At 48.6% G+C, this 15,712-nt stretch overlaps 1 protein-coding gene across 1 annotated transcript in view; it reads left to right on the top strand.

Moving 5' to 3' along the window:
* Positions 1–1,691: 1,691 nt before the first annotated feature.
* The window catches only part of LOC144727476 (GDNF family receptor alpha-1-like), a 31,894-nt gene continuing 17,873 nt past the window's right edge, over positions 1,692–15,712 (top strand). Inside the window, exons 1-6 of the mRNA XM_078606333.1 lie at positions 1,692–2,262; positions 6,843–7,139; positions 9,789–9,830; positions 13,365–13,710; positions 14,156–14,265; positions 14,811–14,942. Coding sequence (XP_078462459.1) covers positions 2,193–2,262; positions 6,843–7,139; positions 9,789–9,830; positions 13,365–13,710; positions 14,156–14,265; positions 14,811–14,942 — 997 coding nt within the window. The 5' untranslated portion in view covers positions 1,692–2,192. The remainder of the gene's footprint in view (positions 2,263–6,842; positions 7,140–9,788; positions 9,831–13,364; positions 13,711–14,155; positions 14,266–14,810; positions 14,943–15,712) is intronic.

Here is a 15,712-nt window from a genome sequence, read left to right as displayed (position 1 = left end):
TTTTCAGAAGCGACCGGGTCACAAATGGCAGCTCAACAAAGTGGCTTATCGTTATCGTTTGGAAATGTATAGCAGCCAAATATTCTAAACGCGTGATGTTGATTCTAAATGTGGAGGCAACAACCGGAGGACCCACGGGAGAACGCGCAAACTCCAAATAGACAGCACCAGACGTCAGGGTCGGGATCGAACCCACGACCTCCTGTACACCGGGCGAGGAAGTTAACATCTTGCCACCGATACGCCCCGATCTCACGAGCCGATGTCATCCCTTGTACGTGATGTGTTTAGCCTGCGGCTGTTATCTAACACGTGCACAGATTTTTTTTCTATTCAATTTCGGTTTAGGTTCGCGAAAATCATTCTCCCTGCGCTCCCGTGTTTGTTCTTGGTCATTGTCAGTTTCTAAACATTGGCGTGGCTAAACACAACGCTGCATATATACGCAGATAGTTCATCGGATGCCTCCAGTATAAATAAATGTTGTGATTCTTCCTTGTAATATTGTCATATAACTACTGTGTACAACGTGTAGTCCTCTGTAATGATGTTACGTCCATCAGCACTGTGTAGGGGAGCTGTGATAAGTAGAGGTCCGCACATTGCGCTTGGCAGGCAGTCTGAGTCTGGTTTACAGTCGTCTCTTCACCAGTGAGTGCTGACCAAATTGGTGAAGTATGGTCCAACAAAGCCCAGGAGGACCTTGGCTTGATGGAGTAGTTACGATGGTAACGCGGGCGCAATCGACACTTACGTTTCCACCATTCGTACACCACAAAGCTGCGTCCAGTCTAAATGAAGTCAACGCACACGCTTCACTCGCTACGCGTGCTCTCAAGAAGGAGCATTGACAAATAAGTAGTTAAGTCGTTTTTTTATTGGTTCTTATTGTGCACCACTGTCGACGGAACATCGCAAAGCGATTTATTTCACCCGATTGTCAAGACCCATTCCCAGCTTGTATTTGCTTACAGAGACAAAGATCCACCGTGTAGCCTGTAACACTGTTGGGACAAGTGCTGTTCGCGAGCACCTATGAAGGCCGGCACGGTACACGAGAGGGTGGGTGGCCAGCACCACGCCCGGCCGTCTTTGTCTCCCCAGTGGCGATGTTTATACACAGCACCAGATAACTCATTTGAGGCTGAGTCGACCTAGCGGAGGCCCAGGACCGGTTCAGATAATCGTCACCGGTATTGGCCGTGAGCGGGAATCGAACCCAGGTCGCCAGGGTCGTAGCGCAGCGTAGCGCTAACCACTGCACCACCGCTCCCCTTGACACACACACAGAGTACAGTCCACGTGCGTCTTACAATCCGTGGCATGCAGCGGCGTGTCAGTGCTCTGTTGTCGACAATGACTTCATTACTCCCAGCCACGCTTTCCCGGAGTCCGACCTGACATTTCAGCACACACACTTAAGCTAATAAAACAATACACACACACACTTAACACGATAATACACCAATACTAATCACAAAGCACCCGCAATGAGTCACGACTGACGGAGTCACGCGCACGTGAAGAGCCAAGTGACGCAGCAGCAGCAGCAGAGAGAAGACTGACTGGAGGTGGCGTAGCGGCGCGATGATGCCCTGCAAGAGGCAATGCGCATATTGACATGTACACACGCGCGCGTGTGTGTGTGTGTGTACACGTGCGTACGCGCACACACGCACACCCCGCCGCTATATAAGACGCGACTCCTCCTGCCGAAGCCCGCTTCATTGCAGCACAGCGCGCACAGGAACCTGCCGCATGCCTCTGAGTGGCAGGGCTGACAGTTTGCGGATACTGACCACCGGCAGCTCAGATCGACTGCTCTACGATCTCAGGCAGACAGCTGCTACAGCAGCAGCAGCAGCAGCAAGTCACTCAAATCTACAAAACAAGATTATACTCTTTTCGCCGGTCTAACCAACGGGTCCCGCTGCCCCTTGCGTTGTTCGTTGACTGCTTGTGCAATTTTTTAGTGTTGCCGTGTTGCTTTGGTTCGGAGTTGACTTGTAGCCGCTGGCTGCGACAAAGGCTCCCAGCGAGCGGGCCCAGCACAAAGTGAAAGTTGCTGGCGCGCTGCTGTTCGCTGCTGGTGGGTCACGTTGGTGGGTCACGTTGGTGGGTCACGTTGGTGGGTCACGTTGGTGGGTCACGTTGGTGGGTCACGTTGGTGGTTCGGCGCAGGGAGGACGAGGATGAAGATGCTCGCGATGCGCCTCAATATGTGCGCTGTCGCCTGCGCGCTGCTCGTGTTCGTCTCAGTGCGTGAGTAGCTCCGTGCTGTCCCACGCATCCCCTCTCACTCACAGCTGCCTATTCGGTTTGTCTGACTTCAGCCGTTCTTAATATCTGTTCACCGTCTGTCTATTCACCCAGGCGTGTCTATGAATGCAAGCGCCTATTCACCAAAGCTGTCTATCCAGCCATCGAGCTATTCCTCTGTCTGTCTATTAATTTAAACGGATTTATCAAATCTTCCCATTCATTCTTGATTTGAAGCTTTCGTGGCTGCAGGAATCCATACTCTTTGGTTATTTCGGTAAAGTCACGTAGGTATAAAATTAATCTACTCATCCGACTGTCAAATCAATCATCTGCTCACAAAATGTGTTCATCCTCGAATGTTTGTGCTGTGGGCGAAATCCATCCAATCTCATCGTGTGGTCGTCAATTCACCCGTCTATTCATACTCTTGTTCATAAACAATGTTCATACATGCAGCTAATCATCCGTCTGTATGTGAATGCAGTGTCAATTAATCAATTCTGTCCATCTATCTACTCATCCGTCTGTCTATTAATCAGTGTATCCATCCGTCTCTACACATGTCTATTAACCAGTCTGTTAATCCACCGGTCAATGTGACTATTCGTGCATCTATTCATCCACATGTCTATCCATCTATTCCTACCTCTCTCTTATTTTCCCCTCTCTTTGTTTTTTTCATCCATCCCAATATTTGTTTTGCACTTCAACGCACCAGTTTTCTGTGCCCATATACGGAGCAATTTAAATTGCATGTCAGTCGACGTTGTAAGCATGGGGAGGGGGGGGGCTACGGGCGAACTTCACTCTCGCAATGATATAATTCACGATGACTCGTGCAGAGGTAACGGTCTGACTCTCGCGCGCGCCAGAGGGAGCGGCGGCGCGCAGATCGTCCGCGCGCTGTGCCGCCAACACGGCAGTCTCGGTTCGATCCCCGACCGCGGGCTCACATAAGTGGCGAGTGGAACTAGTCCTGCACACCCCCAGCTTTACCAACCAGCACTAACCAGTGTGAAGTAGGTCTTCGTGCAGCAGTGGACTAAGCAAGGACTGAAAAAATATTTTAGAATGCTCTAAAGGAGTAATTCATGGTACGCACACGTTCTCGATCAACTCTGCAGTCTGTTGTTGTTTTTTTATTTTTGGTTCTTTCTACGTGACGTTACCGAAAGAACCAAGAATATGAATCCGTGCAGTCACGAAAGCTTTACATCGAAATTTGTTGTTTTCTTTAGTTTTTTGTTAGTGGTTTTAGACATGACATGTAAATGCCATATACTCACGATGGTCTTGATGGTAATATAATTTAATGAGTTAATTTAATGTAAACTTACTCGCAGGCTGCGTTGTTTTAAAAACTTTTCCATCTCGTGTATTATACCTCGTAGAATTTTATTTTTAACCTCCAATGATTTGATTACGCATGTACTTTATACAATAGCTATAACACAATTTAAATCGCCGTAAATAAATGCTCTGTTGTAATAGGCTAATGCCCCGTTGAATAACTGAAACAAATGTCCCTTATTATACTACTTCTTATTCCAAGAATGTCTTGGGTTTTTTTCTAAAGAAACGTGATATCGGCACAAGTCGCGTATACAGCCCTCAGGGTGACGTGCGAGCGCTCGGGGCTTCTCGCAATGTCAAGTGCAGTATTAGCGAAATGTTTCAGTCCTTTGTGTGCACTTATCCTCTCCTCAATAGGACCCACATATATGCAGTACCTGTGTTGCCTCCGAAACGTCGTGATTTTTTTTATTATTATTATTTTTTTTACCTACGTGACTTTACCGATAAAACCCAAGAATGTAACTTGCATTGGTTCCATAAGCATCCTTTAGCCACGTGCCATATGTTGTACAAGCAGAGTTAAAGAAAATCATCATCATAATCCACTGCTAGATGAAGATCCTGATAAACCTCCACCGTCTCTCACGACTCTGCGATGCGATTCTACATCCGGCACCTGCAGCACACGAGCTGATTTCATTGCTCCATCTCCTTCAATTGTTCTCTGAGACGCGTTCCATTCCTTGGCCACTCCGTCATAATTCTTGACCGTCTACCATTGTGCTTTCTAGCGACATGTTCTGCCCCGACCGTATTTGACATAAAAAAATACGTCTTCTACCAATTAGTTAATCATTTCTCAGACAATTACAAATTCTGAGAATGCGCTGCATGTGTTCCAGCTACCAATTATTTCACATTCCACCCAATTAGCTCGTATTTCCCCTTCAGCCACCGGCGAAGCAAAGACAGTGATTTATATGTCACGCCAGTTTATTCCCTCCAACGCCACCAGGTTTACACAAAATCCCGCGGGTAATCACAAGCTCCAGAACAGAAGTGTTCTCAACTGAGAGCCGCACGTGACATATCAGCGCATTGTGAACCAGTGAGTCACATTATAAGTGGCCTGATGAATATCGGGGAGTGACTGGTGCCGTACCCATACATTATTAACCGAGGGTGTTGCCTCGCGCGCACGCGTGTCAAGCGTTTGCGTTGTGCACAAGAGGGTGTCCTGTTTAGTTTCAGCAGTCGCAGTAGTTGTGGCCTCAGACGGAGAGAATTCAATTGGGCAGTGCGGGCACCAGCATTTTTATCCATAGCTTTGCCATGGCAAAAATCCAGGATATAGCAATTTCCGTGAGATCTGAAAGGGCTGCCTACTAATACTTGAACTAGTGCCAAGGCTGCAGGATGGCCATCCGCTATTTTGAGATGGTGAATTGTTTTGCGCGCGCGCGCGCGTGTGTGAGTGTGCAGCAGTTGCTCAAAAGAGCATTTCTTTTAAATGTGGGTTTTATTTAACAGTATCCTATTCTCGCATACTCTCTGGATTGCTAATACAGTACATTGCCATTATGTTGCCAATCTACTACTGGATGAGGAGCACCCCTCCTCACCCCATGTGGTCACAGAGGGTTGTTTGAACATACTTCATCATGCTGTGCTTTGAAGTTGCATGAAGTGGGGTCCACTCCGGTACAGATATCACTTTCCAATTGTGTTAGCCGTGGCTGGGAATCAAATTCAGGTCACCAGGTGCAGAGTGCATTATGCTAATCAGTGCCCACGGCTCCACCCTGCACATATAAATATATAACACACATTCACATCCTATTACTTGACTATAGAGTGGACGGTGCTGGCTGTGCTGCTAGCGATCTTGTCTAAGGGGATCTTGGTGTTTTTCAGCTCAAATGTAGCATTAGCACCTTACCCTGAGCAGCCCACTAACTGCCAGTGATACATTATCAGAGCCAAATATGGATAAAAGCTGCGATGATTTATTAGAAGACTGGGACAATATAAATAGTCCCGAATTTTTCTGTGGCTAGGCACCCCAGTATTGAGTCTGGGAATTAGCTGTCTGATTTCAAAACTGGCACAAAGCAACACATGCTTTGAGATGATGATGTTGATGAAAAACACCTTCCTGGGTGTTGGGAGAACAGCAGATTGCGCTGGTCCATTTAGAGTCGATTGATTGGTCCAAATGTCAACATCATCAACAGAGGTACTGCTGTACGTTTTAAGGCACACAGTCATTTACATTTTCCCTCATTGGAGCTGCAGGTAATTTCCATAGTTTTGATTGAAAATCCGAGAGATTAAGCGAACTCTCATAAGAGAAGGCTGTGTCTGACTTCCCGTGTCCTGTATTTGGAGTCAGCTGCTGTGCCTTCTCCTCCACGCCAAATATATTTAGAATACAAAACAAACAAATCCCCGTGATTTTGTATTTAAACAGTTTAGAAATGTAAAAGCTGTCAGCCACATTGCAGTTTCCATTGATATATTAGGAACACGGCCACATGGTAAAACATTATTTAAGAGCAGCATATATTTTCAAACAAGCAGTTCATTTTAAACTTCAGGATAGTGTCATAAATGAAACACCAATGTGGCATAACATTACACACAAACATTCATCTGCACGGCATATATTTGGCAGTTGTGGATTGTTCAGGCCATGGCTTCAGAAAACTCGCAACTTATGTAACGTAGACCTTCACATCCACTTCATGGCAGATGGTACACTTTAGGAGAAATTCCAGGCGACAATTACTCCGCAACGGCATGAATCAACCCATTGAGTGCACGAAAGTAGAGGCCAGTCCCAGTGTTGGGCGCTCTGACCACGAGGACATCTCAGCCACCCATGGGCCAGGCAATGATTATGTTTGAAACCATCACCCTCATCTACCATGATCAATCCACTGCTGGATGAAGGCCTCCCCAAGCCATGGACCGGCACCCAGGAGTCTGTACCTTCTCACCTTGTTCTGCATTGGCTCCCTCTAGGGTCTCCGGTTTCCTCCTACAGATCATAAGAAACCCCACACAATGTTCACCGGTGTTGGCCAAATTATCCCCAGTGCTCACAACAATTACCTGCGAATGTACTCAAACGGGATTACGCACAGCACCCCCTTACCCCCCGACTACGAAAACCTCGGCAGGACCCCCCTGACGAGCACAGCCTTGGAACTATGAGCGAGGCCTCCCCCTGGGCCACGTCGCCGCTTGTCCGCAACGATGTCCGTGCCACGCTGTGCCCGCAGTGTGCAGCGTCGGCGCGAGCCACCAGCAGCAGCAGCAGCAGCCGCGGCAGCAGCAGGACTGGGTGGAGTGCTCGGCGGCGCTGCGGCTGTGCAAGGCGGAGGCGGCGTGCAACCAGTCGTTCCGCAGCCTGGACGCGTGCGTGCACGGCTCCCCGGGGCGCGCGGGCGCCGACTGCATGGACGCGCTCATGGCGCTGCAGTCGCAGCCCATCTACGGCTGCAAGTGCAAGCGCGCGGAGAAGAACGAGCAGCGCTGCCTCAAGATTTACTGGACCATGCACAGCAGCTTCGAGCAAGGTTGCGCGCGCGCATACCCACCCACGTGCGCGCACCCACCCAGCCACGTGCGCGCACCCACCCACGTGCGCGCACCCACCCACGTGCGCGCACCCACCCACGTGCGCGCACCCATCCACCCACGTGCACGCATCTTTGTGCGTGTGGCACTGGGGGAGCGGTGGTGTGGCGGTTAGCGCTACACTGCGCTACGAAACCGGCGACCCGAGATCGATTCCCGCTCATGGCCAACACCGGTGACGATTATCTGAACCGGTCTTGGGGCTTACCTAGGTCGACTCAGCTTTAAATGAGTACCTGGTGGAATGTGTAAACCAGGGGGGACAAAGGTGGCTGGAGAGACAATGTACTTGGGAGACAAAGGCGGCCTGGGCATGGTGTTTGCCACGCCACCCCCTCGTACGCCGTGCCGGCCTTCATAGGTGCTCGCTAACAAAAGTCTTTTGACGGCTCCATGGGGCATCCTTGTCTCCGTGTGCAGGTAAGAGTGGGGGACACAGATGGTGCATCTCCTAGTTGTCTCAGTCAACCCTCTGCCACGTTACCTGCTGCCAGCAAACCCTCGACATTTTGCGTGGCCTCAAAGCACACCTAGCCTGGCACAAACGTTGTGGTGACATCACCGTCACGTAATTTCGAACGGCGGCTGTTGTTGAGCATTTGCACAAAGAAACAAAGACAAAGCTTGCCTGTGTAGCCTACATAGACTGCTGGGGCGAGTGCTGTACAGAATAAAGTCGGCATGGCGCACGAGCGGGGGTGGTTTGGCTCGCACCAAGGGTTGCCACCTGTGAGACACAACTAGCCGGGATATATCATGGGAATAAGATGCATTTCTCACAAGACCTGCAGATGGGAGAGCTGCCTGCAAATGTGTTGTCTTGAGTGGTGTGTTATTAGCATCTGTCAAAACGGTACTTTTAAAATTATAGATTTTTATCAGAAAATCAGGACAGGTGGCAACCCGACTGGCTTAACACCAGGTACTCACTTAAGGCTCAGTTGAACTTCTTTCGCACCATACGTAGGCAACCGTACTAATGATAACCGTGGCTGGGAATCGAACTCAGGTATGCTGTATGTGTAGGGCAGTGCGCGAGCCACTGCACCACCAATCCCAAGACACTTAAGACCTATGTAAAACAAAGTGTTGCCACGTTAGTGTGACGTAATTATACACATGGTAGATTGATTTTTTTGTTATCCATTTCCTTCCTGCGTGACTTACCTGCACTGCTACTGTGACGAGCCCGTTGTTTTACAACAGCGGGGTCTAATTAGAGTACACGATTGTAGGTTTCTAGTTGCACAAAGTCCCTGTGGTCGGAAGAACACGTTGTGCGGCCCTCTGATTTCGCAGCCACCTATTGGACTTGTATCTCAATCCAAAGCGTTTAAAGATGTTTCTCAAATTGCTGCCATACGCTGCCTTCGTGGATGTGTACCCGAGCCCAGCTGGTGGGTAACGACAGTGGGATGCAATCAGGCCTCGGGAGGCTTCGTGCCCGTTCCTGCCAATGAGCAGATGCCCATAAGAGAAGGCACCACCAACACGGAGAGACATTGAGGGTTCTAGACAATGCTGTATGCAATGTGCAAGTGTGCTGTGCATACCACGCGTGCATGGTAGAGCCAGTTGTGTCAATGCACCGCTGGATGAGGGCCTCCCCACGTTGTGTGGGTTGTAGGAATTATTGTATCATACTAATCTAAACTAGAACTATTTTTGTATTTATACAAGGTAAGGTCTACTGAGTTGTATAGCTCTTGTTCAGAAGCGACCTGGCTATCACAAATGATAGCCCGACGAAGTGCCATATCACGTGGACATTTATAGCAGCCAAATACTTTAAACGCGTGATGTCGATTCTAAAAACAAGAAGATCCCGAGAAAAATCCACGCGACCACGGGGAGAGAGACACGCACACTCCAAATATACAGCAGGCAGTCAGGGTCGAGATCGAACCCACGACCTCCTGCATACCAGGCGAGGTAGTTAACACCCCCCCCCACCCCATGGGTTGGTCAAGGTAAGGAGCGGAGATGTGGCATATACAGAGCATAGCACGGCACAGCAGTGGCTTGTGCTGCACTCCCCCTCTGCTGGCCATAAGGTAGTCGCGCAGAAGCCTATAGCACCTGTTGGCTCATATGTGATTGCGCGTCCATGCAGGATCCAGGCTGAGGTACGGTAGAGTGCAACGCATGTACCACATACGTGCTAAACGGGTATTTTAGATGTGCTTGTTAGTCTGGGTGAGGATGTTTAGCGTAGATTTTTCAGTCTTCGTGCAGTTGTCTTCATTATTGTATTCGCCTTTATAAGTCAGGAACCCCTTGATGAATCGACTTGATGGGTTCTCTCACCTGCTTGCACTATACATTAGCTGCCGTGTGTGCATGTCAGACTTATATTTTGACATAATGACTTTGGGGGTATAAATGCATACATGCAGGTAGATAGATGCAATTAAACAGACGATAAAACACAACAGCACGTGGAAATAACATCTTGTTGTTTGCTTTTGAAAGATGTTATTCAGCTACATTGCTACAATTAAGGTTGCCGGGGTTGTGCTCTTGACAGTGTGATTAATTCACGTTTTGGAATGTTGCCTTTGACTAACGTGAAGCCATATTCTTTGCAGAAGACGACATGCAGGATACGCCTTACATCCCTCTCCAATTGGGTAAGTCGTGCAGCTCCAGTCACCCACAGGAATCTTTGGCTATTGTTGTTGCTATCATGAGCACTGAATTGTAAGTAACAAAACAATCCTCCCACCTGGACGACCGCTGCATCTCCTTATGCGTTGCAAACCCGAGAGGAGAATCGATGTCAACACTCAGAACCAGGGGGGAAGCAGCAATGGCAAATGGGAACCTGAGAAATTGCTTTGGGGAATATGTTGTTTTCAAATTTGGTATTTCAGGTCTCAGTTGTGTCATCATCGTCATCATCCATGATCAATGCACTGCTGGTTGAAGGCCTCCCCAACCAAATCGCCATCCCTCATTGACTCATGACACAACGATCCATTGAGCTCCGACGCACAATCATCGCTGAAACTACCTCGATCCACGTGAAAACTCTTCACAAGTTGAAGCGAGTCACGTACATACAAAGAAAACATACGTATGCAATTTTCTGTAATACACACAATGATGCAAACCTTTTAAACCAATCACAATGCGGATGCCAAGTTGCAATCTGCTCTTATTGCTCAGTGCAATGTATATCGTACACGAAAAGAAATGGCAGGTTACAATAAAGTCTCTTCTTATTAGTATTCTGTGCAAAGATCATTTTACTATCGCAAATGGAAATATCGCCACGTTTCATGAAGAGTTATTATGTGCTGTTCTCTTAATTAATTGGATGCAAATTCATTACTGTGCAAACGGTTGAATAATTGAACTATGCTATTAATTGATTATTGCTGTCATGGAGCTGTTCAAATTATAGGTCCTGACTAAGGATTTCCATGTTACAAGAGCCCAGCCATGTCTCTGCTCAAGTCCTGTGATATTAGTACCCATCTGCGCACGACATTGACGGTGTGTGTATGTGGCAATACGCAACGTATAGCCATTCATGAAATATATGGAACTAAACTTTAAAAGTGTGCAAAGAATCATGGAGAGATGCATGCTTGTAATTGCACTGAGAGGCAGAGAGAGGATTACGTGGATTGTAGAATATGCGTGGGCAGCTTAGTGATTTATTAACTGTTGGGAAAGATAAGTGGGTTTGGGCAAGCCAGGTCACTTATAGAATGGCCGATGTTCAAGAATAATAACAGAGGGTCAGCCAAGGAATGTAATCCGTCGGATCACCGAGTAGATTGAGCGATGAATTCAGTTCATGTGCAGGCACTGGTTAGATTCCGACATGGCCAGATCAAGAGGGCTAGTGGTAGTGAGGAGAGGCCTTCATACAGCAGTGGCTTGAACATGGCTGGTGATGATGCAGTGGATTACAGTTCAGAAAATAAACATGACATACTTGCTTCGATGGACAATTAGTGGCTGGTCTTTCCAAAATACATAGAGTTTTGTTTCTTCACAATTTGAATGACTTATACAACACAAAAACACGTTTGCCAGGGTCATGTGGACATCTGCAATCGCTTTAACTCTGAGCCAGCCTCTCGCTTGTTACACTCGACGGCGTCTTTTGATGGAATCCTGCCTCACTCGCACGCCTGAACTGAGCTCAAATCCGACGCAATCTACTTGAGAAAATATCTCACATCACAAAATCAATACTGCGTGGCAGACACTTGGAGTACGAAACCAACAGGTTACGTCTGGATATAGTTTTTGCGTGCTCTGCACTCTACGCTTTGGAACTGTTTTTATTTCAAGATGACGGGTTTCGGCCTCACCACATTTATTAGCTCTCAACTTCACATCTCCTTCTAGTTTTTGATTGTCACCTCCACGCTTGGATGGGCCAGCCTCGCGTGAGCGATTCAACGCAGATGGCTCGAAGAGACAAGAGGCTACGACGCTAATTCTTGAGCTGAGAGCCAGGAGTTGTTTAGCCGATTAAATAAATCATATCATCATCACTGGCATTGTACGTATGTACTGTCTGTATGTTGAACTTCATGTATGTATGTTGAACTTCTTGTCTGTATGTTGAACTTCATGTATGAGTGTTGAACTTCTTTCGCACCGTACGTAGCCAACCGCGCTAATCGGCAGTGCGGGGAGGGACAACAAACTAAACACAACAACAAGCAGCTCTAAACAAATGAGTTTTCAATTCAGTTGCCAGATTTGGTACGAGCTTTGCTGAGTGCTGTTCGCCGTGGATGCGTGGAGAGCTCATCGCGTGCTGGATATTTCCCGCGGCGATGCCGGAGGACGTGCGCGGACGCAGAATCTGAATATTTACTTCGACTGGAGGAATCCGATGAGCTGTGAAGCTCTTTAGCACAGACCGCCAGCCGGAGCGATCGTCGACGCTTCCCGCAGCAGCGGCGGGGCCGCGTTCCGTCTGGCCGGGTCGCGTTTCAGCTGGGACCAAAGATGCCCTGGCGGGGGGATCATCGGTGATCGATATGGTGGAGTGGTACTCACAGGTCCTGTAGGAGCTCGCAGCGGGGAACAGGGAGGATGCACTTGAACAACAGAAACATTTTGTCTGGGGTTTTATTTTTGGAGTGTGTGTGCGGGTATTGCTATTCAGACAATTTCGTACATGCACTGTATATGCATAACTCATGTCCAGTATACAATGCTATGCACACGAATGAAACCCTCTAAATTAAAACAAAAAATCTCCTATAAATAAATACTGTACCCCCATTATATTCCCTGTCACTTTCAATTAGGCTAACAGGCTATGAGTTACATTCCCGATGGGAGAGAATTTTCCTTTTAATCACATCGCGTATAGCGCTTCGGTGATCAAAAACAAAGTGGGGATGGCCCCTGAATGCCACATCAATGCGTAGGGGAACAGCTACAGGAGGACAGAGCGAGGGGGCCCACGCTCTCCACCCAGCCTGGAGGAGATGCACTCATACATATCAAAGCGACGATGACAGAATGTGTTTGTCTTGGCAGCACATCTGTGAAGGATACATCGGATGTAGCCTTCGGCCTCACTCGGAAGTTTCGAGCCTTGCATACAGTTCGGCCTCTCTTTTAAAGACATCAAACGAGCGAAATGTCGCGAACAGCATTTTGTTAAATCTCGTATTGCCCATCTATTATTGATCTTCATATCAAATTCTTATTCGACACACACTCTGAAAGTTTATATCTGGCATTCACGTTACATATTTAGTAATTTTCTTTCACAGCAGCAATATCAAAGTTCACGTACAGTATGTGCTGAACACGACGTACATAGCTAATTTTAGGTATAGCAAAACAATCATGGTGGAACCTTGTAGTAGGCAAAGGTGTAAAGGTGCAGCGCTGCAATGTCTTGCTGGCAGAGGGATCTCTATTAGATGGAGCTCCAGAAAGGGTAAAAACTATAAAATGTTTTTGTTCATTCTTTAATACTGGAAAAAAGGTCCTATTTTGTAGATATCGTCTGCAAACTCCCGCTCTGATTGATGCATACGCTTGTTTAACTTCTTTCGCACCGTACGTAGCCAAACGTGCTAACTGGAGTAGCGCAGAGGGGGGCGAAGCACGAACAATCTAAGAAAGCAGATTATACCCCCCCCTCCCGCGTGTGTCGCCGCTGACCGTTCCGACAGAGGGCGAGACGGGCGTGACGGCCGACGATCGGATGGACTGCGTGATGGCCACGTCGGAATGCAACAAGAACGCCTCGTGCCAGTCGCACCGCACCGAGTTCTTCATGAAGTGCATGCAGCCCTCGGAGAATCCGTGCGACCGCGAGGCGTGCCACATCGCGCTGCGGCGCTTCTACGACAACGTGGCGGTGGTGCGAAGCCGCAGCCTGCTCTTCTGCACCTGCAGCACGGAGAACTGCGAGGACCGCCGCCGCCTCACCATCATGCCCGAGTGCTCCTACAAGCAGAGGGAGCGCCCCAACTGCCTCAACCTCCGCGCCAAATGCCTCCACGACCGCGTGTGCAGGTAGCTCTGGGCTGTTTCCTGACATTCCCCCCCCCCACACACACACTTGCGGCATCTGCCATCCTGGCCCTTTCTCCATTCATTGCTGTCCTGAGCCTGAAGGGCGCAGCCACAGTGCCTGTCGGGGTGTCCAGACACCCACCACATGTTGAATTATGGCTTATCCACAAGATTTTGGGCAAAAATCACACGTGTGCGTGTGTTTTAGTCCACGATTTTCGTCTTTCAAAAAGGTGACATGAATGCTGCTGCTGATGATGATGATCGAACCGTTAATTACACAGTAGTGCATGAACAGTAGACTCAGTGGCGAGTCCAGTGGTTGGATAGATTTAATATAGTTGCAGTACAGCAGAACTCCTCTTTTATTATGGACGTCATGTCCTCGTGTTCAAATGTTCATTGGGCGTTTGCAATTATTAAGCTGTTTCCCTCCTTTTTCCAGATCTCGGTTGGATGACTTCCGGATGAACTGTGCCCCAGTGAGCTACTGCAGTGCTGGCTGCGAGACGGACAACTACAAACGATGCCTCTACGCCTACACTGGCCTCATCGGTACGCAGCGCCGGAACACCGCCACGTTCTCGATGAGTCACTGCAATGACAACTTACAAGGAGCATTGTTGACATGATGGTATCTCGAAAACACGTGCTGCAGTAATACATTTATAATTGATAACTGCAAGGAAAGGCACACGTAAGAATCAAGTGTCTCTCGCAACGTCTGCCTTAAATAATTAACAAATGCAAAAAAATCAATAGGCTTCAGTTGTAAGCAGCATTTTATTGTGTAATGGCGAAATGTGTTTTGTGCAACGCTAATGACGGATGATGGACGCTTCAAGATGAACTGCGACGCACTATTAATCTTCGTTGTCTTCACGATGCCGGCAGTCGCGAGAGGCACGTGTTGCCCTTCAGGGCAGTGGCGTCGCTATCGTTGAGTGTGCCGGAGGTGCAGCTGTCCCGTGGCCCGGGCACCGCGCGATGAAGAAGGCAGCAAAGCTGACAGAGGGCTCCGTTTCATTCCTCGTGCCAGGGCAGGGTGCGCGCCAACCACGCTGCTACGCTGCCGCACCTTTGTTGTTGTGCGTTCCCAGGCACGGTCATGACGCCCAACTACATCAACACCAGCCTGGCGGTGTCGCCGTGGTGCACGTGCGACGGCAGTGGGAACAAGCTGGACGAGTGCCAGTACCTGCTGGGCCTCTTCACGGACAACCCCTGCCTGAGTGAGTCCCTCTCAAGCCTGCCCTCTACACCACTGCTGACAGAAGGGAGCTCCATAGAGCTCCCTGTCATCATCGCGATCCATGGGCAGATAGCCCGTAGTCGGTGTCCACTGCACATCTCGTCATTTGTTTCCACTTTCCTCCTCTCTATCTTCTGGTGCCAATATGCTCAAGCAGTGCCGCATCTTGCTGGCACCCATCTCGTGATGTCGTCGTCATCGTCGTCACGCCGCTCTCTGTGAGGTCTTCCTCTCTTTCCGCTTCCTTCCATTTCTCCGAACAACAACACACTTTTAACTATCCTGTTGTTCTCCATCCTACATGTGTGTCCAAACAATGACAGTTTCCTTCTCATCACTGCCTGCATCAAGTCTTCCTCTATGTGCAACCTTAATCTTTCATCAGCTTTGGTCTCTCTTTGGGTCCAGTTTACATGCAAGAACTCCCAATAGGGGATGTTTTGGCCTATCCTTCCACGCTAGTCAGACATCCTGGAAGGGGCACGATTACCCACACTTCATGCCACCCTCCTGGACGCTTCCTCCTGGTCGACTAACCGCGGTGCCCCCAGTTATAATGCTGGGTAGACAGAGGCAAGGACTATTGGAAAAACATAAACTTCCCTATGCCCGGGAGATCACACGGGCAACCTTGGGATTGCAAGACCGGTCAAGTGTGCTGTTATGCCACAGCAGCATCGGAAGGAAAATACAAAGTTCTGTGCTGGGAGGGGGTAGGAGAACAAACTACGCTCGAATAGAATACAAAGA

This window comes from Lampetra planeri, chromosome 25 (genome assembly GCF_965212315.1).
Source record: "Lampetra planeri chromosome 25, kcLamPlan1.2.h2, whole genome shotgun sequence".
Taxonomy (NCBI): domain Eukaryota; kingdom Metazoa; phylum Chordata; class Hyperoartia; order Petromyzontiformes; family Petromyzontidae; genus Lampetra; species Lampetra planeri.
The sequence above is the reverse complement of the archived record's forward strand: the minus strand, read 5'-3'. Positions and strand labels throughout refer to the sequence as shown.